The following is a 25,056-nucleotide window of genomic DNA, read 5'->3' as shown; positions in this document are numbered from 1 at the left end:
TTTGCAAAGTTGCAAAATGCAAAGTGGTTGGTGCATCAATAGGGCCCTGTTCTCAAATTTTGTTTGGAGCTCTTTTAAAATGCGCTTGCAAAAAAAAATATTGAAATATATAGTATAGATTCACTGAGAAAGTACAAATAAAACGATATAAATGAAGTCCGGCTTTTTTTGTCAAAAAATCTTAACTGAGCGATTTTTGAAAACATCATTTCGGCTTTTTTGTCGTATTATACGGTTCAAGTCCGGTCCTGTAACTGAGTTGAAAAGATGAATTTAAATATGCTTTTGTTTATGATTTTCGTTTATGCTAGAATAAGCGCATTTTTTTGTATCTTTTTCGTTATTAAATAAATAAAATTGAGTTAAAAAATAATATAATATTTTTAAATTTGTATACATAGTTTTGTCTTTTAATAACGTGCAAAACGTCAGTTTTTCTATAGAGTCTGAAAAAAAAAATGTCGAAAATAGTTCTATTTTCTATTTTTTAATATTGTGTTTTCTATAAAACTTAGTATACCATCTCATAGCAAAAAAGAAAATCTATTTTTCAGTGTATATATGTAACTTTTGAGTTTGGTTTTTTATTTACATTTGTTTTTTATTTTATTTTGTTATTTTGTTTAGTCCTGATTTTTCAATCGTCATGACGATAGTCTAACTGTTAGACTATCAGAAGAATAAATTTCAATATTAAAAGAACTTTTATTCCCAGGAATAAGCTCTATCTGAGGTTTATCTGACTATTGAAAAATTGACCCTTAATGATTCAAAAAACTTTAAATGTCTCTCCTGAAAATTATCAAATTCCGACTTATGCCACTATGGCTTGAAAGCGACGATATTTATGTATGTAATTAAATGTTTTATTTTTTTTTTTAATTCAATTCAAAATGATAAGATTTTTTTTTAAACAATTTATTATAATTAATAATCATAATTATAATTATCATTATCTTAAATTAAATATACAAATGTTTATATTCTGCACTTGTGTTTGATTTTTCCCATGCAATATTTTGTTAACAACGGCTATACCGCAGGTTTGAGGCTAAACTCTTTCAACTGTTCCTTATCAGCACAATTACTATCACAAACTCGCATCCACACCAACACCCCACTGTATGGTTGTTGCAATAATTGTATCGCCTTAAAGCCATTTTAAGAAGACAAAAATAATTTCAAATTCTGCAGTAATTCACCGAAATTCCAAAATTCCGCAACTTATTCTGAGAAGACAACTGCCACATACCTACATACACTTTGTGCCATTTTAAACCAAAAAAGCCACAAAACAGTTTCAGAAAATTATTGATCTCTAATTCGGTAATCAACCATTACTAGGAACAACATTTTTCACACTCCGAGTTGTACAGAATGCATTTTGAAAATTGCGTTTGTTTTGAAGGAAGCAAACGAAAACGGCCTGGTACTCAAGGGTTAATAAATACAATAAATACGTCACTTCTCGAATTTTATAAAGGAAACAAAATTGAAAAAAAGAACAGAATATACTGCAAGAGCAAAAGTAACTATGATCTTGACCTATGTAAAGATCGTTATTGAACCTTTTTAGAAAAATTTTCTTAGCTTTCATGATTTTTCCAAGCAAACTAATCTTACGTCATTTAAAAAAAATCCTTAACCCCACTTTCTCTCCTCTTTAATTTTTCTAAAAATTTCCATTTGTAGAAATTTGATGGCTATACATAATCTAGGTATCTTTCTCATCTCAACGACACGGTAAGAATGGAATATAGCAATCTCTATGCACGTTTAATTACAAGCACCAAAAACCTGATGCAAGGTGACCAACCATCATCCCACAACCATAGCCGATGGCCATTATAATTCAAAATAATAGGATACAGTGCAACAGAGTGTGAAATAATATCTCAAGTATAGTGCACAATAATGGTAGAAAATGCTTACATTTAAATGTTATCCTTCAAGTAGAAACGATGCTGCTGTTGTTGCTATTGTTGCTATTGCTGCTGCTTAAGTTGTTAGAGTTGATGGTTACCGGAACTGCTGAATCGGGAAGCATGGTTAATCCAATTAAGGTAAGTATTCTAAAACGACTGGTAAAAGTGCTTAAGGAAGTTTGCTATAATACATTAACGAATAATATTTCACTCATTAATTAAAAATTTATTAAAGACTGAGAAAAAAACTGACAAGAATTTGAAAGAAATCCGATTAAATTCAAACTCGAAAACTAGATGATTTTTAAACACACTAAATACAGTGGTTATTAAATGGGTATTTTTTCTTTATATCAGGAAATAGGTATTTTTTAAAGTAACCTTTAATTTTTGCATTGGCTTATAACTGGTATCATTTCACTTTCACTTCTTCTTGTGGTAGTGCCTAACGAGAAGACACATAATGCGTTACTCTAGACGCAAACCATTAACGTTTCGATATTAAGAGATGCTCCACTTAGAAATCACAAAATGTAAAACTAACTCGTATTACGTGTAGATTACTAAATGAGCAAATTTTCATCCATGCGAACCGGGGGAAAATTCGTCGTAGACTAAAATTAACTTATTAGAAGATAGAAGATTTTCCATGCTGGACCGTTTTTGCATTGAAATAAATTTCCCTTATTTTCGGAGTAAAAGCTTTTTGCATTTGTTTTCATCATGTAAGTATTAAATGAGTTTGATATTGTTTGAAACAAACTTGTTGGATAAGAAGTTGCAATCGATTGATTGACGTCAAAGGGAAAATTAAGAGAACACTATTGTTTTTCACAGTGCGCATGATATTGTTTTGGGATATTTTTTGTATTATAAAATCACGCAATTTCTACGCACGTGGCAGAAATTCATTGATAAAATATCTAAATGATTCATGAGGTAAGGTAAGCTATTTATGTATTTATTGGTTTCTCTTCAATCTTCAGTAGAATTAGCATTATTGAGGGGCAAATAAAATGATTGTGGAAAATTATTACTACTTGAGTGTGTGCTTATTGAAGTAGGTACTTTCCTTCTAGCGGCTAATATTCAGATTTTTTTTTTATTTTTAATCATAATCTAAATCCATAAAAACTAAACACAACAAAAACATTACCTACTGTTAAAAAAAGAGCCAAGTTCTCCTATGTTGAAATTATGCTGGCACAAAAAGTATTGAGATGTAAAAGTGTACCAAGTTCTAAAGTTTGGGTTCAAATTCGTATCAATAAAATTTTGATTGTTCTCTTGACAATTTTTCTTTTATTTACCGATTTTTAAAGTTATTTCAAAAATTGCCAAGTAAACAATCAAAATTTTATTGATACGAATTTGAACCCAAACTTTAGAACTTGGTACACTTTTACATCTCAATACTTTTTGTGCCAGCATAATTTCAACATAGGAGAACTTGGCTCTTTTTTTAACAGTAATGTTTTTGTTGTGATTTCACTACTTTTTGCAATGTATTACTGTAGAATTGAAAATCTCTATATTTGATGAAAATCCAGTGAAAATGGGCGGTCGCCACGTCCCCTGGATGAAATTATCAGATTTAAAATTTTTTTCTTTGTATAACCTACCAGCTCTACCATTCTACCAAATTTCAAGATTCTACGATAATCAGAAGTGCACTATAATATTTGATGAAAATTCAGCGGAAATGGACGGTTGCCACGCCCCCTGGATGAAATTATCAGATTTTAAATTTTTTTCTTTGTATAACCTACCAGCTCTACCATTCTACCAAATTTCAAGATTTTACGATAGTCAGAAGTGCTCTATAATAATTGATGAAAATTCGACGAAAATGGGCGGTTGCCACGCCCTCTGGCTGAAATTATCAGATTTTAAATTTTTTTCTTTGTATAGCCTACCAGCTCTACCATTCTACCAAATTTCAAGATTCTACGATAATCAGAAGGGCTCTATAATATTTGATGAAAATTCAGCGGAAATGGGCGGTTGCCACGCCCTCTGGATGAAATTATCAGATTTTAAATTTTTTTCTTTGTATTACCTACCAGCTCTACCATTCTACCAAATTTCAAGATTTTACAATAGTCAGAAGTGCTCTATAATAATTGATGAAAATTTGACGAAAATGGGCGGTTACCACGCCCCCTGAATTGAAAATCTCAAATTTTCGATTTTTTCCTTTGTATACACCACAAGTCCTATCACCGTGTAAAATTTCAAGTTTCTACGATATCGGGAAGTTCTCCATAATTTTGATGATCTGTCAGTGAGTCAGTGAGTCAGTGAATCAGTGAGTCAGTGAGTCAGTTACGGTTTTTGCGATTTTTGAAGCCCTATATCTCAGAAACTACTCATCGTAGGAGGCTGAAATTTTGTGAGGTGTTTGGTTTTGACCAGTTCAACAAATGTAGCGAGTTTGAAATTTCTAGCATCTTTGGTGTGGAAGTTAGAGAGGGGTCGAAAATGGCCTGAGTTGTTTCCTGTAAATAAGGGTGTAGTGCCAAAGTTGCTAGAGAACTTGGCTGGGCACTACCGTGCCCCTTGATCTAACAATATAAGCTTGCAATTGAAATAGAGTGATTCCATCGTTTTGGATGTCACATTTGTATAGGTATCTGGGTTGTAAAAGGGTTGGGTTCGATATCCCGCTTTTTATATTCCCGTTTTTTTAAATCCCGCTTTTTATAATCCCGCTTTTTAAAATCCCGATTTTTATAATCCCGTTTTTTATTATCCCGATTTTGCAAGCAAAACTAGTTGTTTTATTTTAAAAAATCGCGCGGTTTTTTTAAATAAAACAACTGGTTTTGCTAGCAAAATTGGGATACTAAAACAAATTAAAAAATTAGACATTGTTCTAAACGCATTTAATTAAAACCTTTAACAAAAAATATAATATATAAAAAAAATAAGAAAAAGTAAGGAATGTGATACTAAAAAGAAATCAATTAACAAACTAATATTTACTTTAAAGTTTCAGAAGAACAATTAAATCGTGATAATCCCATAGATTAATAATAACATAAAATGATCACAACACCTTAAATTAAGTTCACACTACATAATCAAAAAAAATTTCATTTAAATATATTTCAACTTATATTTGGATGCATTTCAACAATTTTGATATTTAAATAAATGAAATTTCTTTTACTTGTGAACTCAATTGTTATTGCAACTACAAAATATTTGCACATCCCGAGCACGAGCATGTTCCACACATGTGCCAAGCATGTCCCGAGCATGTCGCGAGCATGTCCAGGCATGTCCCGAACATGTCCCGAACATGTCCCGAACATGTCCCGAGCATGTCCCGAAGATGTCCCGAGCATGTCCCGAGCTTGTCCCGAGCATGTCCCGAGCATGTCCCGAGCATGTCCAGAAGATGTCCAGATCTTGATGTCCCGAAGATGTCCCGAAGATGTCCCGAGCATGTCCCGAACATGTCCTGAGCATGTCCCGAGCATGTCCCGAGCATGTCCCGAGCATGTCCCGAGCATGTCCCGAGCATATTCCGAAGATGTCCCGAGCATGTCCCGAAGATATTCCGAGCATGTCCCGAGCATGTCCCGAGCATGTCCCGAAGATATCCCGAGCATGTCCCGAGCATGTCCCGAGCATGTCCTGAGCATGTCCCGAGCATGTCCCGAAGCATGTCCCGAACAAGTCCCGAGCATGTCCCGAGCATGTCCTGAGCATGTCAATAAGATGTCCCGAGCAAGTCGCGAGCATGTCCCGAGCATGTCCCGAGAATGTCCCGCAGATGTCCCGAGCATGTCCCGAAGATATCCCGAGCATGTCCCGAAGATAGTCCGAGAATGTCCCGAAGATATTCCGAGCATGTCCCGAGCATGTCCCGAAAATATCCCAAGCATGTCCCGAGCATGTCCTGAGCATGTCCCGAGCATGTCCCGAAGCATGTCCCGAGCATGTCCCAAGCATGTCCCGAACAATTCCCGAGCATGTCCCAAAGATGTCCCAAACATGTCCCGAGCATGTCCTTAGCAGGTACCGAGCAGGTCCCAAGCATGTCCCGAGCATGTCTCGAGACTAGCCCGCAGATGTCCTGAGCATGTCCCGAAGATATCCCGAGCATGTTCCGAAGCTGTCCCGAGCATGTCCCGAAGATATTCCGAGCATGTCCCGAAGATATCCCGAGCATGTCCCGAGCATGTCCTGAGCATGTCCCGAGCAAGTCCCGAGCATGTCCCGAGCATGTCCCGAGCATGTCCTGAGAATGTCCCGCAGATGTCCCGAGCATGTCCCGAAGATATCCCGAGCATGTCCCGAAGATATCCCGAGAATGTCCCGAAAATGTCCCGAGCATGTCCTGACCATGTCCCGAGCATTTCCTGAGCATGTCCCGAAGATGTCCCGAGCATGTCCCGAACATGTCCCGAGCATTTCCCGAGCATGTCCCGAAGCATTTCCCGAAGATGTCTCGAGCATGTCCCGAAGATGTTTAGAGAATGTCCCGAGGATGTCCCGAACATGTCCCGAGGAAGTCCTGAGCATGTCCCGAAGATGTCATGAGCATGTCCCGAGCATGTCCCGAAGATGTCCCGAGCATGTCCCGAGCATGTCCCGAAGATGTCCCGAGCATGTCCCGAGCATGTCCCGAAGCATGTCCCGAGCATGTCCCGAGCATGTCCCGAATATGTCCCGAGCATGTCCCGAAGATGTCCCGAGCATGTCCCGAGCATGTCCCGAGCATGTCCCGAGCATGTCCCGAAGATGTCCCGAGCATGTCCCGAACATGTCCCGAGCATGTCCCGATGCATGTCCAGAAGATGTCCCGAGCAAGTTCCGAACATGTTCCGAGTATGTCCCGAACATGTCCCGAAGCATGTCCCGAGCATGTCCCGAGCATGTCCTAAGCATGTCCCGAGCATGTCCCGAGCATGTCCCGAAGATGTCCCGACCATGTCCCGAACATGTCCCGAGCATGTCCCGAGCATGTCCCGAGCATGTCCCGAAGCATGTCCAGAAGATGTCCCGAGCATGTTCCCAACATGTTCCGAGCATGTCCCTAACATGTCCCGAAGCATGTCCCGAGCATGTCCCGAGCATGTCCTAAGCATGTCCTGAACATGTGCCGAGCATGTCCCGAGCATGTCGCGAGCATGTCCAGGCATGTCCCGAATATGTCCCGAGCATGTCCCGAAGATGTCCCGAGCATGTCCCGAGCATGTCAAGAAGATGTCCCGAGCATGTCCCGAAGATGTCCCGAGCATGTCCCGAACATGTCCCGAAGATGTCCCGAGCATGTCCCGAACATGTCCCGAGCATGTCCCGAGCATGTCCAGAACATGTCCCGAGAATGTCCCGAAGATATCCCGAGCATGTCCCGAAGATGTCCCGAGCATGTCCCGAATATGTCCCGAGCATGTCTCTAAGTTGTCCCGAGCATGTCCCGAGCATGTCCCGAGCATGTCCCGAGCATGTCCCGAGCATGTCCCAAAGATGTCCCGAGCATGTCCCGAGCATGTCCCGAAGATGTCCCGAGCATGTCCCAAGCATGTCCCGAAGATGTCCCGAGTATGTCCCGAGCATATCCCGAAGATGTCCCGAGCATGTCCCGAGGATGTCCCGAAGATGTCCCGAGCATGTCCCGAACATGTCCCGAGCATGTCCCGAAGATGTCCCGAGCATGTCCCGAACATGTCCCGAGAATGTCCCGAAGATGTCCCGAGCATGTCCCGAGCATGTCCCGAGCATGTCCCGAGCATGTCCCGAAGATATCCCGAACATGTCCCGAAGATGTCCCGAGCATGTCCCGAGCATGTCCCGAGCATGTCCCGAGCATGTCCCGAAGATGTCCCGAGCATGTCTCGAAGAACCGCCTACGGGAAGTTCGAGGAGACCCTTTGCGATATCATCCAAAGAGGACTTTCAGCTACAAGTAAATGGTGTTTAACGGTGGGGCTAAATATCAACCCAGCAAAAACTACAACTGTACCATTCACAAGGAAACGGCTTTTGCCTCATATCAGACCTATCCAGCTAGCTGGTAAGGTCATTGAACTAAAGAGAGAGGTAAAATATCTAGGTATCACACTAGACAGTAAACTCCTCTGGAATAAACACTTAGAAATAACAGTCGGGAAAGCCACAAAAGCCCTTATGATATGCCGAAGACTGGCAATTAAATCATGGGGGTGCAAACCAAATATCCTAAGGTGGATGTATACCATGATGGTGAGACCCATTATCACCTACGGTGCGGTTGTTTGGCACAAAAGAACCGAACTAGTTACAACTAAAAAGACATTAAACAAAGTTCAAAGATTGGCCTGCTTATGCATTACTGGCTCAATGAGAACTTGCCCTATAGCAGCAATGGAAGTCATCCTCCACTTAACACTACTCCATGAAATAATAAGTAGTACTGCTAACGGAACAATCTTGAGATTTGCAAAAGAGGGAACTGGTACGGGCAAGAGTATTGGTCTCAAAGAAAGGGACTCAATATCGAACACCACAGTTAAAAACCTCCTTGACATCCCAAGAGATTGTATGATCAAGAAATACAATTTTGAGAAAAACTTTCAAACACAGTTTAGTAGCAAGGCAAAGTGGGTAAGTGAATCCACGAACTACACTTTCAATGCAAACGCCATCAAGTGGTACACTGATGGATCGAGAACAGCTGATGGAACTGGAGCAGGAATATTTGGGCCTAGAACCAAAATTTCCATTCCAATGGGACAGTTTCCTAGCATTTTTCAAGCGGAAATCAACGCTATAGATAAATGCGCAGAACATAATCTCGAAAGAAAATACAAAAACCAAAACATTGCCATCATGTCTGATAGCCAGGCCGCACTTAAAGCTATAAACTCATACGCCATCAACTCCAAACTCGTATGGGAATGTGTGAAGAAGCTGAACGAGCTTGGCAAGGCAAATAAAATAACACTGTACTGGGTTCCCGGACATGTTGGAGTACAAGGGAACGAAGTAGCAGACTCCTTAGCAAAAGCAATTGCAACCGCACCTCTTATGGGCCCAGAACCATATTGCGGAATTGGAGACAGCACGATCAAACAAATGATAAAAACCGATGAGGAGGCCAAACGAACTAAAATTTGGAAAGAGACTCCTAAACTCAGACAGGCGAAATCACTACTTGGGAATTACAACCAAAAAAGATTTAAAACCTGCATTAACCTGAGTAGAAACAACCTGAGAATAATAACAGGGATCCTTACAGGCCACTGCAAGCTGAGAAAACACCTCAACAACATTGGCCTGGCAGACAGTGCCACCTGTAGATTCTGCAACAATAATGAAGAGACACCAGAACACATACTGGGCAACTGTGAAGCACTAATGCACAATCGACACAGATACCTGGGCCAGCACCAGGTAACAAGTAAAGATCTACCGTCGATAGAAATACTCCAGTTAATCAAATACCTAAAAAGTATCAAACTGGAGACTGTACTGTAAGTAGTTAATTGCAGCCAAATTTGGGGGCACAATAGACCTTTAAGGTCGCAGTGCAACTTTCCCCCACAACACATTCATTCATTCATTCATTCATGTCTCGAAGTTGTCCCGAGCATGTCCCAAGCATGTCCCGAGCATGTCCCGAGCATGTCCCAAAGATGTCCCGAGCATGTCCCGAAGATATCCCGAGCATGTCCCGAGCATGTCCTGAGCATGTCCCGAGCATGTCCCGAGCATGTCCTGAGCATGTCCCGAAGATGTCCCGAGCATTTCCCGAGCTTGTCCCGAAGATGTCCCAAGCATGTCCCGAACATGTCCCGAGCATGTCCCGAAGATGTCCGGAGCATGTCCCGAGCATGTCCCGAAGCATGTCCAGAGCATGTCCCAAAGATGTCCGGAGCATGTCCCGAGCATGTCCCGAGGATGTCCCGAAGATGTTATGAGCATGTCCCGAGGATGTCCCGAAGATGTCCCGAGCATGTCCCAAACATGTCCCGAGCATGTCCCGAAGATGTCCCGAGCATGTCCCGAGCATGTCACGAATATGTCCTGAGCATGTCCCGAACATGTCCCGAGCATGTCCCGAGCATGTCCCGAATATGTCCCGATCATGTCCCGAAGATGTCCCGAGCATGTCCCGAGCATGTCCCGAGCATGTCCCGAGCATGTCCCAAGCATGTCCCGAGCATGTCCCGAGCATGTCCCGAGCATGTCCCGAAGATGTCCCGAACATGTCCCGAGCATGTCAGAAAGATGTCCCGAGTATGTCCCGAAGATGTCCCGAGCATGTCCCGAACATGTCCCGAAGATGTCCCGAGCATGTCCCGAACATGTCCCGAGCATGTCCCGAAGATGTCCCGAGCATGTCCCGAGCATGTCCCGAAGCATGTCCAGAACATGTCCCGAGCATGTCCCGAACATGTCCCGAGCATGTCCCGAACATGTCCCGAGCATGTCCAGAACATGTCCCGAGAATGTCCCGAAGATATCCCGAGCATGTCCCGAAGATGTCCCGAGCATGTCCCGAAGATGTCCCGAGCATGTCCCGAACATGTCCCGAGCATGTCCCGAAGCATGTCCAGAAGATGTCCCGAGCAAGTTCCGAACATGTTCCGAGTATGTCCCGAACATGTCCCGAAGCATGTCCCGAGCATGTCCCGAGCATGTCCTAAGCATATCCCGAGCATGTCCCGAGCATGTCCCGAGCATGTCCCGAAGGTGTCCCGAGCATGTCCCGAGCATGTCCCGAAGCATGTCCAGAAGATGTCCCGAGCATGTTCCCAACATGTTCCGAGCATGTCCCGAACATGTCCCGAAGCATGTCCCGAGCATGTCCTGAGCATGTCCTGAACATGTGCCGAGCATGTCCCGAGCATGTCGCGAGCATGTCCAGGCATGTCCCGAGCATGTCCCGAAGATGTCCCGAGCATGTCCCGAACATGTCCCGAAGATGTCCCGAAGATGTCCCGAGCATGTCCCGAACATGTCCCGAGCATGTCCCGAACATGTCCCGAGCATGTCCCGAACATGTCCCGAGCATGTCCCGAGCATGTCCCGAGCATGTCCTAAGCATGTCCCGAGCATGTCCCGAGCATGTCCCGAGCATGTCCCGAAGATGTCCCGACCATGTCCCGAACATGTCCCGAGCATGTCCCGAGCATGTCCCGAGCATGTCCCGAAGCATGTCCCGAAGCATTTCCCGAGCATGTCCCGAGCATGTCCCGAGCATGTCCTGAGCATGTCCTGAACATGTGCCGAGCATGTCCCGAGCATGTCGCGAGCATGTTCAGGCATGTCCCGAGCATGTCCCGAAGATGTCCCGAGCATGTCCCGAGCATGTCAGGAAGATGTCCCGAGCATGTCCCGAAGATGTCCCGAGCATGTCCCGAAGATGTCCCGAGCATGTCCCGAGCATGTCCCGAAGCATGTCCAGAACATGTCCCGAGCATGTCCCGAACATGTCCCGAGCATGTCCCGAGCATGTCCAGAACATGTCCCGAGAATGTCCCGAAGATATCCCGAGCATGTCCCGAAGATGTCCCGAGCATGTCCCGTAGATGTCCCGAGCATGTCTCGAAGTTGTCCCGAGCATGTCCCGAGCATGTCTCGAGCATGTCCCGAGCATGTCCCGAGCATGTCCCGAGCATGTCCCAAAGATGTCCCGAGCATGTCCCGAGCATGTCCCGAAGATGTCCCGAGCATGTCCCGAGCATGTCCCGAAGATGTACCGAGCATGTCCCGAGCATGTCCCGAAGATGTCCGGAGCATGTCCCGAGGATGTCCCGAAGATGTCCCGAGCATGTCCCGAGCATGTCCCGAAGATGTTCCCAACATGTTCCGAGCATGTCCCGAACATGTCCCGAAGCATGTCCCGAGCATGTCCCGAGCATGTCCTGAGCATGTCCTGAACATGTGCCGAGCATGTCCCGAGCATGTCGCGAGCATGTTCAGGAATGTCCCGAGCATGTCCCGAGCATGTCCCGAAGATGTCCCGAGCATGTCCCGAGCATGTCAGGAAGATGTCCCGAGCATGTCCCGAAGATGTCCCGAGCATGTCCCGAACATGTCCCGAAGATGTCCCGAGCATGTCCCAAACATGTCCCGAGCATGTCCCGAAGATGTCCCGAGCATGTCCCGAAGATGTCCCGAGCATGTCCCGAAGATGTCCCGAGCATGTCTCGAAGTTGTCCCGAGCATGTCCCGAGCATGTCCCGAGCATGTCCCGAGCATGTCCCAAAGATGTCCCGAGCATGTCCCGAGCATGTCCCGAAGATGTCCCGAGCATGTCCCGAGCATGTCCCGAGCATGTCCCGAGCATGTCCCGAGCATATCCTGAAGATGTCCCGAGCATGTCCCGAGCATGTCCCGAAGCATGTCCAGAACATGTCCCGAGCATGTCCCGAACATGTCCCGAGCATGTCCCGAGCATGTCCCGAAGATGTCCCGAGCATGTCCCGAAGATGTCCTGAGCATGTCTCGAAGTTGTCCCGAGCATGTCCCGAGCATGTCCCGAGCATGTCCCAAAGATGTCCGGAGCATGTCCCGAGCATGTCCCGAACATGTCCCGAGCATGTCCCGAGCATGTCCCGAAGATATCCCGAGCATGTCCCGAAGATGTCCCGAGCATGTCCCGAAGATGTCCCGAGCATGTCCCGAGCATGTCCCGAGCATGTCCCAAAGATGTCCGGAGCATGTCCCGAAGATATCCCGAGCATGTCCAGAACATGTCCCGAGCATGTCCCGAACATGTCCCGAGCATGTCCCGAGCATGTCCCGAAGATGTCCCGAGCATGTCCCGAACATGTCCCGAAGATGTCCCGAGCATGTCCCAAACATGTCCCGAGCATGTCCCGAAGATGTCCCGAGCATGTCCCGAAGATGTCCCGAGCATGTCCCGAAGATGTCCCGAGCATGTCTCGAAGTTGTCCCGAGCATGTCCCGAGCATGTCCCGAGCATGTCCCGAGCATGTCCCGAAGATGTCCCGAGCATGTCCCAAAGATGTCCGGAGCATGTCCCGAGCATGTCCCGAAGCATGTCCAGAACATGTCCCGAGCATGTCCCGAACATGTCCCGAGCATGTCCCAAAGATGTCCCGAGCATGTCCCAAAGATGTCCCGAGCATGTCCCGAGCATGTCCCGAAGATGTCCCGAGCATGTCCCGAGCATGTCTCGAAGATGTCCCGAGCATGTCCCAAGGACGTCCCGAAGATGTCCCGGGCATGTCCCGAGGATGTCCCGAAGATGTCCCGAGCATGTCCCGAGCATGTCCCGTAGATGTCCCGAGCATGTCTCGAAGTTGTCCCGAGCATGTCCCGAGCATGTCTCGAGCATGTCCCGAGCATGTCCCGAGCATGTCCCGAGCATGTCCCAAAGATGTCCCGAGCATGTCCCGAGCATGTCCCGAAGATGTCCCGAGCATGTCCCAAAGATGTCCGGAGCATGTCCCGAGCATGTCTCGAAGTTGTCCCGAGCATGTCCCAAGCATGTCCCGAGCATGTCCTGAGCATGTCCCGAGCAAGTCCCGAGCATGTCCTGAGCATGTCCCGAAGATGTCCCGAGCATTTCCCGAGCATGTCAGGAAGATGTCCCGAGCATGTCCCGAAGATGTCCCGAGCATGTCCCGAACATGTCCCGAAGATGTCCCGAGCATGTCCCAAACATGTCCCGAGCATGTCCCGAAGATGTCCCGAGCATGTCCCGAAGATGTCCCGAGCATGTCCCGAAGATGTCCCGAGCATGTCTCGAAGTTGTCCCGAGCATGTCCCGAGCATGTCCCGAGCATGTCCCAAAGATGTCCCGAGCATGTCCCGAGCATGTCCCGAAGATGTCCCGAGCATGTCCCAAAGATGTCCGGAGCATGTCCCGAGCATGTCCCGAAGCATGTCCAGAACATGTCCCGAGCATGTCCCGAACATGTCCCGAGCATGTCCCAAAGATGTCCCGAGCATGTCCCGAGCATGTCCCGAAGATGTCCCGAGCATGTCCCGAGCATGTCCCGAGCATGTCTCGAAGATGTCCCGAGCATGTCCCAAGGACGTCCCGAAGATGTCCCGGGCATGTCCCGAGGATGTCCCGAAGATGTCCCGAGCATGTCCCGAGCATGTCCCGTAGATGTCCCGAGCATGTCTCGAAGTTGTCCCGAGCATGTCCCGAGCATGTCTCGAGCATGTCCCGAGCATGTCCCGAGCATGTCCCGAGCATGTCCCAAAGATGTCCCGAGCATGTCCCGAGCATGTCCCGAAGATGTCCCGAGCATGTCCCAAAGATGTCCGGAGCATGTCCCGAGCATGTCTCGAAGTTGTCCCGAGCATGTCCCAAGCATGTCCCGAGCATGTCCTGAGCATGTCCCGAGCAAGTCCCGAGCATGTCCTGAGCATGTCCCGAAGATGTCCCGAGCATTTCCCGAGCTTGTCCCGAAGATGTCCCGAGCATGTCCCGAACATGTCCCGAGCATGTTCCGCGCATGTCCCGAAGATGTCCCGAGCATGTCCCGAGCATGTCCCGAAGATGTCCCGAGCATGTCCCGAAGATGTCCCGAGCATGTCCCGAGCATGTCCCGAAGATCTCCCGAGCATGTCCCGAGCATGTCCCGAAGATGTCCCGAGCATGTCCAGAACATGTCCCGAGCATGTCCCGAACATGTCCCGAGCATGTCCCGAGCATGTCCCGAGCATGTCCTGAACATGTGCCGAGCTTGTCCCGAGCATGTCGCGAGCATATCCAATCATGTCCCGAGCATGTCCCAAGCATGTCCCGAAGCATGTCCCGAACATGTCCCGAAGATGTCCCGAGCATGTCCCGAACATGTCCCGAGCATGTCCCGAAGATGTCCTGAGCATGTCCCGAGCATGTCCCGAAGATGTCCCGAGCATGTCCCGAGCATGTCCCGAACATGTCCCGAGCATGTCCCGAAGATGTCCCTAGCAAACAAGTCCCGAGCATGTCCCGAAAATTTCCCGAGCATGTCCAGAACATGTCCCGAGCATGCCCGGAAGATATCCCGAGCATGTCCCGAAGATGTCCCGAGCATGTATCGAAGATGTCCCGAGCATGTCTCGAAGTTGTCAGGAGCATGTCCCGAGCATGTCCCGAGCATGTCCCAAAGATGTCCCGAGCATGTCCCGAGCATGTACCGAAGATGTCCCGAACATGTCCCGAGCATGTCCCAAAGATGTCCCGAGCATGTCCCGAGCATGTCCCGAAGATGTCCCGAGCATGTCCCGAGGATGTCCCGAGCATGTCCCGAGCATGTCCCGAAGATATCCCGAGCATGTCCCGAAGATGTCCCGAGCATGTCCCGAAGATGTCCCGAGCATGTCCCGAGGATGTCCCGAGCATGTCCCGAAGATGTCCCGATCATGTCCCGAAGATGTCCCGAGCATGTCCCGAAGATGTCCCGAGCATGTCCCTAGCATGTCCCGAGCATGTCCCGAGCATGTCCCGAAGATATCCCGAGCATGTCCCGAAGATGTCCCGAGCATGTCCCGAAGATGTCCCGAGAATATCCCGAAGATGTCCCGAGCATGTCCCGAGCATGTCCTGAAGATGTCCCGAGCATGTCCCGAGCATGTCCCGAAGATGTCCCGAGCATGTCCCGAGCATGTCCGGAGCATGTCTCGAAGATGTCCCGAGCATGTCCCAAGGACGTCCCGAAGATGTCCCGGGCATGTCCCGAGGATGTCCCGAAGATGTCCCGAGCATGTCCCGAGCATGTCCCAAGCATGTCCCGAAGATGTCCCGAGCATGTCCCGAACATGTCCCTAGAATGTCCCGAGCATGTCCCGAAGATGTCCCGAGCATGTCCCGAGCATGTCCCGAAGATGTCCCGAGCATGTCCCGAGCATGTCCCAAGCATGTCCCGAAGATGTCCTGAGCATATCCCGAACATGTCCCGAAGATGTCCCGAGCATGTCCCGAACATGTCCCGAGCATGTCCCGAAGATGTCAAGAGGATGTCCCGAGCATGTCCCGAGGATGTCCCGAAGATGTCCCGAGCATGTCCCGAAGATTTCCCGAGAATGTCCCGAACATGTCCCGAGCATGTCCCGAACATGTCCCGAGCATGTCCCGAGGATGTCCCGAAGATGTCCCGAGCATGTCCCGAGCATGTCCCGAGCATGTCCCGAGCATGTCCCGAGCATGTCCCAAGCATGTCTCGAGCATGTCCAAAAGATGTTCCGAGCATGTCCCAAGCATGTCTCGAGCATGTCCAGAAGATGTTCCGAGCATGTTCAGAACATGTCCCGAGCATGTCCCGAAGATATCCCGAGCATGTCCCGAGCATGTCCAGAACATGTCCCGAGCATGTCCCGAGCATGTCCCGAGCATGTCCCGAAGATATCCCGAGCATGTCCCGAAGATGTCCCGAGCCAGATGTCCTGAGCATGTCCCGAAGATGTCCCGCGCATGTCCCGAGGATGTCCCGAAGATGTCCCGAGCATGTCCCGAGGATGTCCCGAAGATGTCCCGAGCATGTCCCGAGGATGTCCCGAGCATGTCCCGAAGATGTCCCGATCATGTCCCGAAGATGTCCCGAGAATGTCCCGAACATGTCCCGAGCATGTCCCGAGCATGTCCCGAGCATGTCCTGAGAATGTCCCGCAGATGTCCCGAGCATGTCCCAAAGATATCCCCAGCATGTCCCGAGCATGTCCCGAGCATGTCCCGAAGATATTCCGAGCATGTCCCGAGGATGTCCCGAGGATGTCCCGAGCATGTCCCGAAGATGTCCCTAGCATGTCCCGAGCATGTCCCGAATATGTCCCGAGCATGTCCCGAGGATGTCCCGAGCATGTCCCGAAGATGTCCCGAGCATGTCCCGAACATGTCCCGAGCATGTCCCGAACATGTCTCGAGCATGTCCCGAGCATGTCCCGAAGATATCCCGAGCATGTCCCGAAGATCCGAGCCAGATGTCCTGAGCATGTCCCGAAGATGTCCCGCGCATGTCCCGAGGATGTCCTGAAGATGTCCCGAGCATGTCCCGAGGATGTCCCGAAGATGTCCCGAGCATGTCCCGAGGATGTCCCGAGCATGTCCCGAAGATGTCCCGAGCATGTCCCGAAGATGTCCCGAGAATGTCCCGAGCATGTCCTGAGAATGTCCCGCAGATGTCCCGAGCATGTCCCGAAGATATCCCGAGCATGTCCCGAGCATGTCCCGAGCATGTCCCGAAGATGTCCCGAGCATGTCCCGAGCATGTCCCGAAGATGTCCCGAGCATGTCCCGAAGATGTCCCGAGAATGTCCCGAGCATGTCCCGAGCATGTCTCGAAGATGTCCCGAGCATGTCCCAAGGACGTCCCGAACATGTCCCGAGCATGTCCCGAGCATGTCCCGAGCATGTCCCGAAGATGTCCCGAGCATGTCCCGAACATGTCCCGAGCATGTCCCGAAGCATGTCCAGAAGATGTCCCGAGCAAGTTCCGAACATGTTCCGAGTATGTCCCGAACATGTCCCGAAGCATGTCCCGAGCATGTCCCGAGCATGTCCTAAGCATGTCCCGAGCATGTCCCGAGCATGTCCCGAGCATGTCCCGAAGATGTCCCGAGCATGTCTCGAACATGTCCCGAGCATGTCCCGAGCATGTCCCGAAGCATGTCCAGAAGATGTCCCGAGCATGTTCCCAACATGTTCCGAGCATGTCCCGAACATGTCCCGAGCATGTCCCGAACATGTCCCGAGCATGTTCCGAGCATGTCCCGAAGCATGTCCCGAAGATGTCCCGAGAATGTCCCGAAGATGTCCCGAGCATGTCCCGAAGCATGTCCCGAACATGTCCCGAGCATGTCCCGAAGCATGTCCAGAAGATGTCCCGAGCAAGTTCCGAACATGTTCCGAGTATGTCCCGAACATGTCCCGAAGCATGTCCCGAGCATGTCCTAAGCATATCCCGAGCATATCCCGAGCATGTCCCGAGCATGTCCCGAAGATGTCCCTAGCATGTCCCGAGCATGTCCCGAGCATGTCCCGAAGCATGTCCAGAAGATGTCCCGAGCATGTTCCCAACATGTTCCGAGTATGTCCCGAACATGTCCCGAAGATGTCCCGAGAATGTCCCGAAGATGTCCCGAAGATATCCCGAGCATGTCCCGAGCATGTCCCGAACATGTCCCGAGCATGTCCCGAAGATGTCCCGAGCATGTCCCGAACATGTCCCGAACATGTCCCGAGCATGTTCCGAGCATGTCCCGAAGCATGTCCCGAAGATGTCCCGAGAATGTCCCGAAGATGTCCCGAGCATGTCCCGAGCATGTCCCGAAGATGTCCCTAGAATGTCCCGAGCATGTCCCGAAGATATCCCGAGCTTGTCCCGAAGATGTCCCGAGCATGTCCCGAACATGTCCCGACATGTTCCGGGCATGTCCCGAAGCATGTCCCGAAGATGTCCCGAGAATGTCCCGAAGATGTCCCGAACATGTCCCTAGAATGTCCCGAGCATGTCCCGAAGATGTCCCGAGCATGTCCCGAGCATGTCCCGAAGATGTCCCGAGCATGTCCCGAGCATGTCCCAAGCATGTCCCGAAGATGTCCTGAGCATATCCCGAACATGTCCCGAAGATGTCCCGAGCATGTCCCGAACATGTCCCGAGCATGTCCCGAAGATGTCGCGAGGATGTCCCGAGCATGTCCCGAGGATGTCCCGAAGATGTCCCGAGCATGTCCCGAAGATTTCCCGAGAATGTCCCGAACATGTCCCGAGCATGTCCCGAACATGTCCCGAGGATGTCCCGAGGATGTCCCGAAGATGTCCCGAGCATGTCCCGAGCATGTCCCGAGCATGTCCCGAGCATGTCCCGAGCATGTCCCAAGCATGTCTCGAGCATGTCCAAAAGATGTTCCGAGCATGTCCCAAGCATGTCTCGAGCATGTCCAGAAGATGTTCCGAACATGTTCAGAACATGTCCAGAGCATGTCCCGAAGATATCCCGAGCATGTCCCGAGCATGTCCAGAACATGTCCCGAGCATGTCCCGAGCATGTCCCGAAGATATCCCGAGCATGTCCCGAAGATGTCCCGAGCCAGATGTCCTGAGCATGTCCCGAAGATGTCCCGCGCATGTCCCGAGGATGTCCCGAAGATGTCCCGAGCATGTCCAGAGGATGTCCCGAAGATGTCCCGAGCATGTCCCGAGGATGTCCCGAGCATGTCCCGAAGATGTCCCGATCATGTCCCGAAGATGTCCCGAGAATGTCCCGAACATGTCCCGAGCATGTCCCGAGCATGTCCCGAGCATGTCCTGAGAATGTCCCGCAGATGTCCCGAGCATGTCCCGAAGATATCCCCAGCATGTCCCGAGCATGTCCCGAGCATGTCCCGAGCATGTCCCGAAGATATTCCGAGCATGTCCCGAGGATGTCCCGAGGATGTCCCGAGCATGTCCCGAAGATGTCCCTAGCATGTCCCGAGCATGTCCCGAATATGTCCCGAGCATGTCCCGAGGATGTCCCGAGCATGTCCCGAAGATGTCCCGAGCATGTCCCGAACATGTCCCGAAGATGTCCCGAGCATGTCCCGAGCATGTCCCGAGCATGTCCCGAGCATGTCCCGAGCATGTCCCAAGCATGTCTCGAGCATGTCCAAAAGATGTTCCGAGCATGTCCCAAGCATGTCTCGAGCATGTCCAGAAGATGTTCCGAACATGTTCAGAACATGTCCAGAGCATGTCCCGAAGATATCCCGAGCATGTCCCGAGCATGTCCAGAACATGTCCCGAGCATGTCCCGAGCATGTCCCGAAGATATCCCGAGCATGTCCCGAAGATGTCCCGAGCCAGTTCTCCTGAGCATGTCCCGAAGATGTCCCGCGCATGTCCCGAGGATGTCCCGAAGATGTCCCGAGCATGTCCCGAGGATGTCCCGAAGATGTCCCGAGCATGTCCCGAGGATGTCCCGAGCATGTCCCGAACATGTCCCGATCATGTCCCGAAGATGTCCCGAGAATGTCCCGAACATGTCCCGAGCATGTCCCGAGCATGTCCCGAGCATGTCCTGAGAATGTCCCGCAGATGTCCCGAGCATGTCCCGAAGATATCCCCAGCATGTCCCGAGCATGTCCCGAAGATATCCCGAGCATGTCCCGAAGATGTCCCGAGCCAGTTCTCCTGAGCATGTCCCGAAGATGTCCCGCGCATGTCCCGAGGATGTCCCGAAGATGTCCCGAGCATGTCCCGAGCATGTCCCGAGGATGTCCCGAGCATGTCCCGAAGATGTCCCGAGGATGTCCCGAACATGTCCCGAAGATGTCCCTAGCATGTCCCGAGCATGTCCCGAATATGTCCCGAGCATGTCCCGAGGATGTCCCGAGCATGTCCCGAATATGTCCCGAGCATGTCCCGAAGATATCCCGAGCATGTCCCGAAGATCCGAGCCAGATGTCCTGAGCATGTCCCGAAGATGTCCCGCGCATGTCCCGAGGATGTCCTGAAGATGTCCCGAGCATGTCCCGAGGATGTCACGAAGATGTCCCGAGCATGTCCCGAGGATGTCCCGAGCATGTCCCGAAGATGTCCCGAGCATGTCCCGAAGATGTCCCGAGAATGTCCCGAGCATGTCCCGAGCATGTCTCGAAGATGTCCCGAGCATGTCCCGAGCATGTCCCGAAGATGTCCCGAGCATGTCCCGAAGATGTCCCGAGAATGTCCCGAGCATGTCCTGAGAATGTCCCGCAGATGTCCCGAGCATGTCCCGAAGATATCCCGAGCATGTCCCGAGCATGTCCCGAGCATGTCCCGAAGATGTCCCGAGCATGTCCCGAGCATGTCCCGAAGATGTCCCGAGCATGTCCCGAAGATGTCCCGAGAATGTCCCGAGCATGTCTCGAAGATGTCCGGAGCATGTCCCAAGGACGTCCCGAACATGTCCCGAGCATGTCCCGAGCATGTCCCGAGCATGTCCCGAAGATGTCCCGAGCATGTCCCGAACATGTCCCGAGCATGTCCCGAAGCATGTCCAGAAGATGTCCCGAGCAAGTTCCGAACATGTTCCGAGTATGTCCCGAACATGTCCCGAAGCATGTCCCGAGCATGTCCCGAGCATGTCCTAAGCATGTCCCGAGCATGTCCCGAGCATGTCCCGAGCATGTCCCGAAGATGTCCCGAGCATGTCTCGAACATGTCCCGAGCATGTCCCGAGCATGTCCCGAGCATGTCCCGAAGCATGTCCCGAAGATGTCCCGAGCAAGTTCCGAACATGTTCCGAGTATGTCCCGAACATGTCCCGAAGCATGTCCCGAGCATGTCCTAAGCTAATCCCGAGCATATCCCGAGCATGTCCCGAGCATGTCCCGAGCATGTCCCGAAGATGTCCCGAGCATGTCCCGAGCATGTCCCGAAGCATGTCCAGAAGATGTCCCGAGCATGTTCCCAACATGTTCCGAGTATGTCCCGAACATGTCCCGAAGATGTCCCGAGAATGTCCCGAAGATGTCCCGAAGATATCCCGAGCATGTCCCGAGCATGTCCCGAACATGTCCCGAGCATGTCCCGAAGATGTCCCGAGCATGTCCCGAACATGTCCCGAACATGTCCCGAGCATATTCCGAGCATGTCCCGAAGCATGTCCCGAAGATGTCCCGAGAATGTCCCGAAGATGTCCCGAGCATGTCCCGAGCATGTCCCGAAGATGTCCCTAGAATGTCCCGAGCATGTCCCGAAGATATCCCGAGCTTGTCCCGAAGATGTCCCGAGCATGTCCCGAACATGTCCCGACATGTTCCGGGCATGTCCCGAAGCATGTCCCGAAGATGTCCCGAGAATGTCCCGAAGATGTCCCGAGCATGTCCCGAGCATGTCCCGAAGATGTCCCGAGAATGTCCCGAGCATGTCCCGAAGATGTCCCGAGCATGTCCCGCGCATGTCCTGAGCATGTCCCGAAGATGTCCCGAGAATGTCCCGAGCATGTTGCGAGCATGTCCGAAGATGTCCCGAGCATGTCCCAAGCATGTCCCGAGCATGTCCCGAGCATGTCCCGAAGATGTACCGAAGATGTCCCGAGAATGTCCCGAAGCATGTCCCGAACATGTCCCAAACATGTCCCGAACATCTCCCGAGCATGTCCCGAGCATGTCCTGAGAATGTCTCGAAGATGTCCCGAGCATATCCCGAGCATGTCCCGAAGATGTCCCGAAGATGTCCCCAGCATGCCCGAGTATGCGATTTCCCAAAAATGTAAAAATGGCGTATACGGCACTTCAAAACTAGGGCGACGACATGTCTCATCGGGCATGCCTCATGGGACATGTTTCATCGGACACGGGACATATCCCTTGGGACATGTCTCATGAGACATGTCCCATGGGATAATTCCGATGAGACATAACCGATGAGACATGTCTCATGAAACATGTCCTGTGAGATATGCTCGATGAGAGACATGTACCATGAGACATATCTTATGAGATATATCTTATGAGACATGTCTCACAAGATTAGTTATATATTAAAAAATTAGTGAAAAACATTTTGAATGGCAATAGTTCTAAGCACAGTGATTTTACCTTTCAAACTACAAAGGATAATAAAAATTTATTTGTGTATCTCTTAATTAGATACTTGTTGCGGGGATAACGAAATAGCTGCTTAAAAATATATAAAATCAACGTCTGCTTTGCATTCCGAAGAATGTAGACAACATCTGTTTCCAATCACAGACAACGGAAATTTGAAATCCTAGTTCATCTCCAATGGAATTGTTGACCCAGTAAAATGCAGATCAAATCATGCCTTCCCTTCATTTTTCTTGTATTTATTTAAATTATTATTCTGCATCAACGAAATTACCATTGAGTTTCAGTCACACTTCCGCAAAGAGAAAAAAACATCCCTATTGTCGTTTCAATCAGGTACTTTTTTGTGCTGTTTGACTTCCTTCCAATAGGGTTCTGCGAACTGTGGAAATATCAGAGAATCAACCAGACGTCTTTCGATGCTGCAGACAGAGCAGCGTTTCAATTTGAGGGTGGAGATGGCGGCTGAAGAAAATAACCCATTTATTCACTTCCTAAATTGTATGGAGCAGCCAAGAAAAAATCGAAAAATTATTATTTGCGGATGTAAGATTTCTTGAAATATTTCTACTCTTGTCCTTCGTTGTAAGGCCCTTAGGATAATAAATATGTACGAGTACTTTATATTTTCTTTTACAAATTGATGAACGAAACAAACCCAATGGAATCCTTGGTCTTTTGACTGATTGAAGTGGAAACCGCTGATTTCTTAAGAAGTGAGTGGTTGACACCAGTGTTTATATATTGGTTTCGAAGCATTCAGATTTGATCAAATGATTTATTCTGTCATATTGCAGTGGTGGCAGTATTCAATTGAAGCTGATAGATTACAATGGTCTCGGAAATAACATGCATTGGTTTTGTGTTTAGAAAAAATCGAGGTTTTAATCAAAACCAATATAAAGATGATGGCCTAAAAGAATGGATTAATTTGCATGAAACTCGGTTCAGATGGTTCTCACGTAGTTTTCTGTACTCTGGGCACAGTACAAGTAAGATTGGGTTGTTTTTCTCTCATTCACGCTCTTTTCCCTTTCACAAAAAACCTCCTACAGGGTTGCCGTTATATGCATTTTAAACAAGAAATAGCTATAGAAAATTTAAGGTCCGTCAAGATAGCACCCACACCCCCAAATTTCCAAAATCTGAGTATGCAATAATTTGTTGCTAATTTGTTGCTAATTAGTTGCTCTAATCCCGAATTTGTTGCTCCACCCCTTCCCCCTCAAAATTGATGGAAAGGGTGTGGGTGCTCTCTTGACGTCAAGATAGCACCCACACCCATTAAAAACCCAACATTTCAAAAAACTGAGTACGCAATAATTTGTTGCTAATTAGTTGCTCTAATCTCGAATTTGTTGCTTCAAGATTTGACCTTGAAATGCACTTCAACAGTTTTCTCAAAAAAGCTAAATTCCCTAAAAATGAACGCACAGCGACAAAAAAGGTGTCAAATTAAAGGGCTTCTCAACACCTTTTCAAAAAGGTCTCATTCAACTTTTAAATCCATCTCCTTCATGTCCAAAATGCATTGTGGAACTTGTGGAACATATCAAAACGTCAAGATAGCACCCACACCAAGAAAAACCTAAAAATTTTAAAAAATAAGTATGCAATAATTTGTTGCTAATTTGTTGCTAATTAGTTGCTCTAATCTTGAATTTGTTGCTCCACCCCTTCCCCCTCAAAATTGATGGAAAGGGTGTGGGTGCTATCTTGACGTCAAGATAGCACCCACACCCCCTTATTTCCAAAATCTGAGTATGCAGAATCTTAGGGATAATTTGTTGCTAATTAGTTGCTCTAATCTTGAATTTGTTGCTCCATGATTTGACCATCAAATCGTCTGCAACAGATGCATTTTTTGTGGAGACTTTTTATGTATAATTTTTTTTTTTAAAAAACTAAAAACGCCAAATTAAAAACATGATTTCATGCACTGCAAAAAGTAACTTTAAAATTCTCCATCGCTTTTCATTCCAGCCTTAAAGTCCAAAAACTAGTCAACTCTCACCCCTAAAAGCTGTGTGGGTGCTATCTTGACGTCAAGATAGCACCCACACCCCCAAATTTCCAAAATCTGAGTATGCAGAATTTTAGTGTTAATTTGTTGCTAATTAGTTGCTCTAATCTTGAATTTGTTGCTCCATGATTTGACCATAAAATCGGCTGCAACAGATGCAGTTTTGTGGAGACTTTTTATCTATGATCTTTTTTAAAAAACTAAAGATGACAAATGATAAACATGATGTGATACTCTGCAAAAAGTTACTTTAAAACTTTAAATCGCAATCCATTCCGGTGTTATAGGCCAAAAACTACTTTTTGATGACGTCACTTCGACAAAAAAAAAGTAGCACCTCAACGAATTAAATCCAAAAATCTGAAAATGCAGAAATTTTACTCTTTTGTGATGTTTAGATCTAATTTAGATACTAAATTTTTCCATTACGTACCTATGTAGGTAGGTACCTACCTAACTAACAAAAATATATCACATCCACAATATAAATTTCAAAAATCTGAGTAAGTATACCTACCTACAGATATTAATTGCTACAACCAATAACCACTTAAGTCGAAAAAGAAAACAAAAATTAGGTCTTACTATATAATGCTCCGCATTTTTTAATGTGCCGCAAAAACAGCTCAATC

The 25,056-nt window shown here is 48.5% G+C and overlaps 2 protein-coding genes across 4 annotated transcripts in view; one reads left to right on the top strand and one right to left on the bottom strand.

The window, feature by feature from the left end:
* LOC129916651 (octopamine receptor beta-3R) overlaps positions 1–2,234 on the bottom strand; it is a 114,785-nt gene extending 112,551 nt beyond the window's left edge. For all 3 annotated transcript variants that reach the window (XM_055996742.1, XM_055996743.1, XM_055996744.1), the window contains exon 1: positions 1,933–2,234. The gene's annotated coding sequence lies outside the window, so the exon portion shown is untranslated. The remainder of the gene's footprint in view (positions 1–1,932) is intronic.
* Positions 2,235–8,138: 5,904 nt separating this feature from the next.
* On the top strand, positions 8,139–9,395 carry LOC129915152 (uncharacterized). The gene has a single exon (XM_055994619.1). The coding sequence runs from the start codon at positions 8,139–8,141 to the stop codon at positions 9,393–9,395; it is 1,257 nt and encodes a 418-aa protein (XP_055850594.1).
* Positions 9,396–25,056: the final 15,661 nt, after the last annotated feature.

This window comes from Episyrphus balteatus, chromosome 3 (assembly GCF_945859705.1).
Source record: "Episyrphus balteatus chromosome 3, idEpiBalt1.1, whole genome shotgun sequence".
Taxonomy (NCBI): domain Eukaryota; kingdom Metazoa; phylum Arthropoda; class Insecta; order Diptera; family Syrphidae; genus Episyrphus; species Episyrphus balteatus.
Note: the sequence above shows the minus strand (reverse complement) of the source record. Positions and strands in the feature narration are given on the sequence as shown.

Excerpts from the sequence above, each read along its gene's own strand:
- LOC129915152 (XM_055994619.1), top strand. The coding sequence starts at position 8,139 with ATGGTGAGACCCATTATCACCTACGGTGCGGTTGTTTGGCACAAAAGA.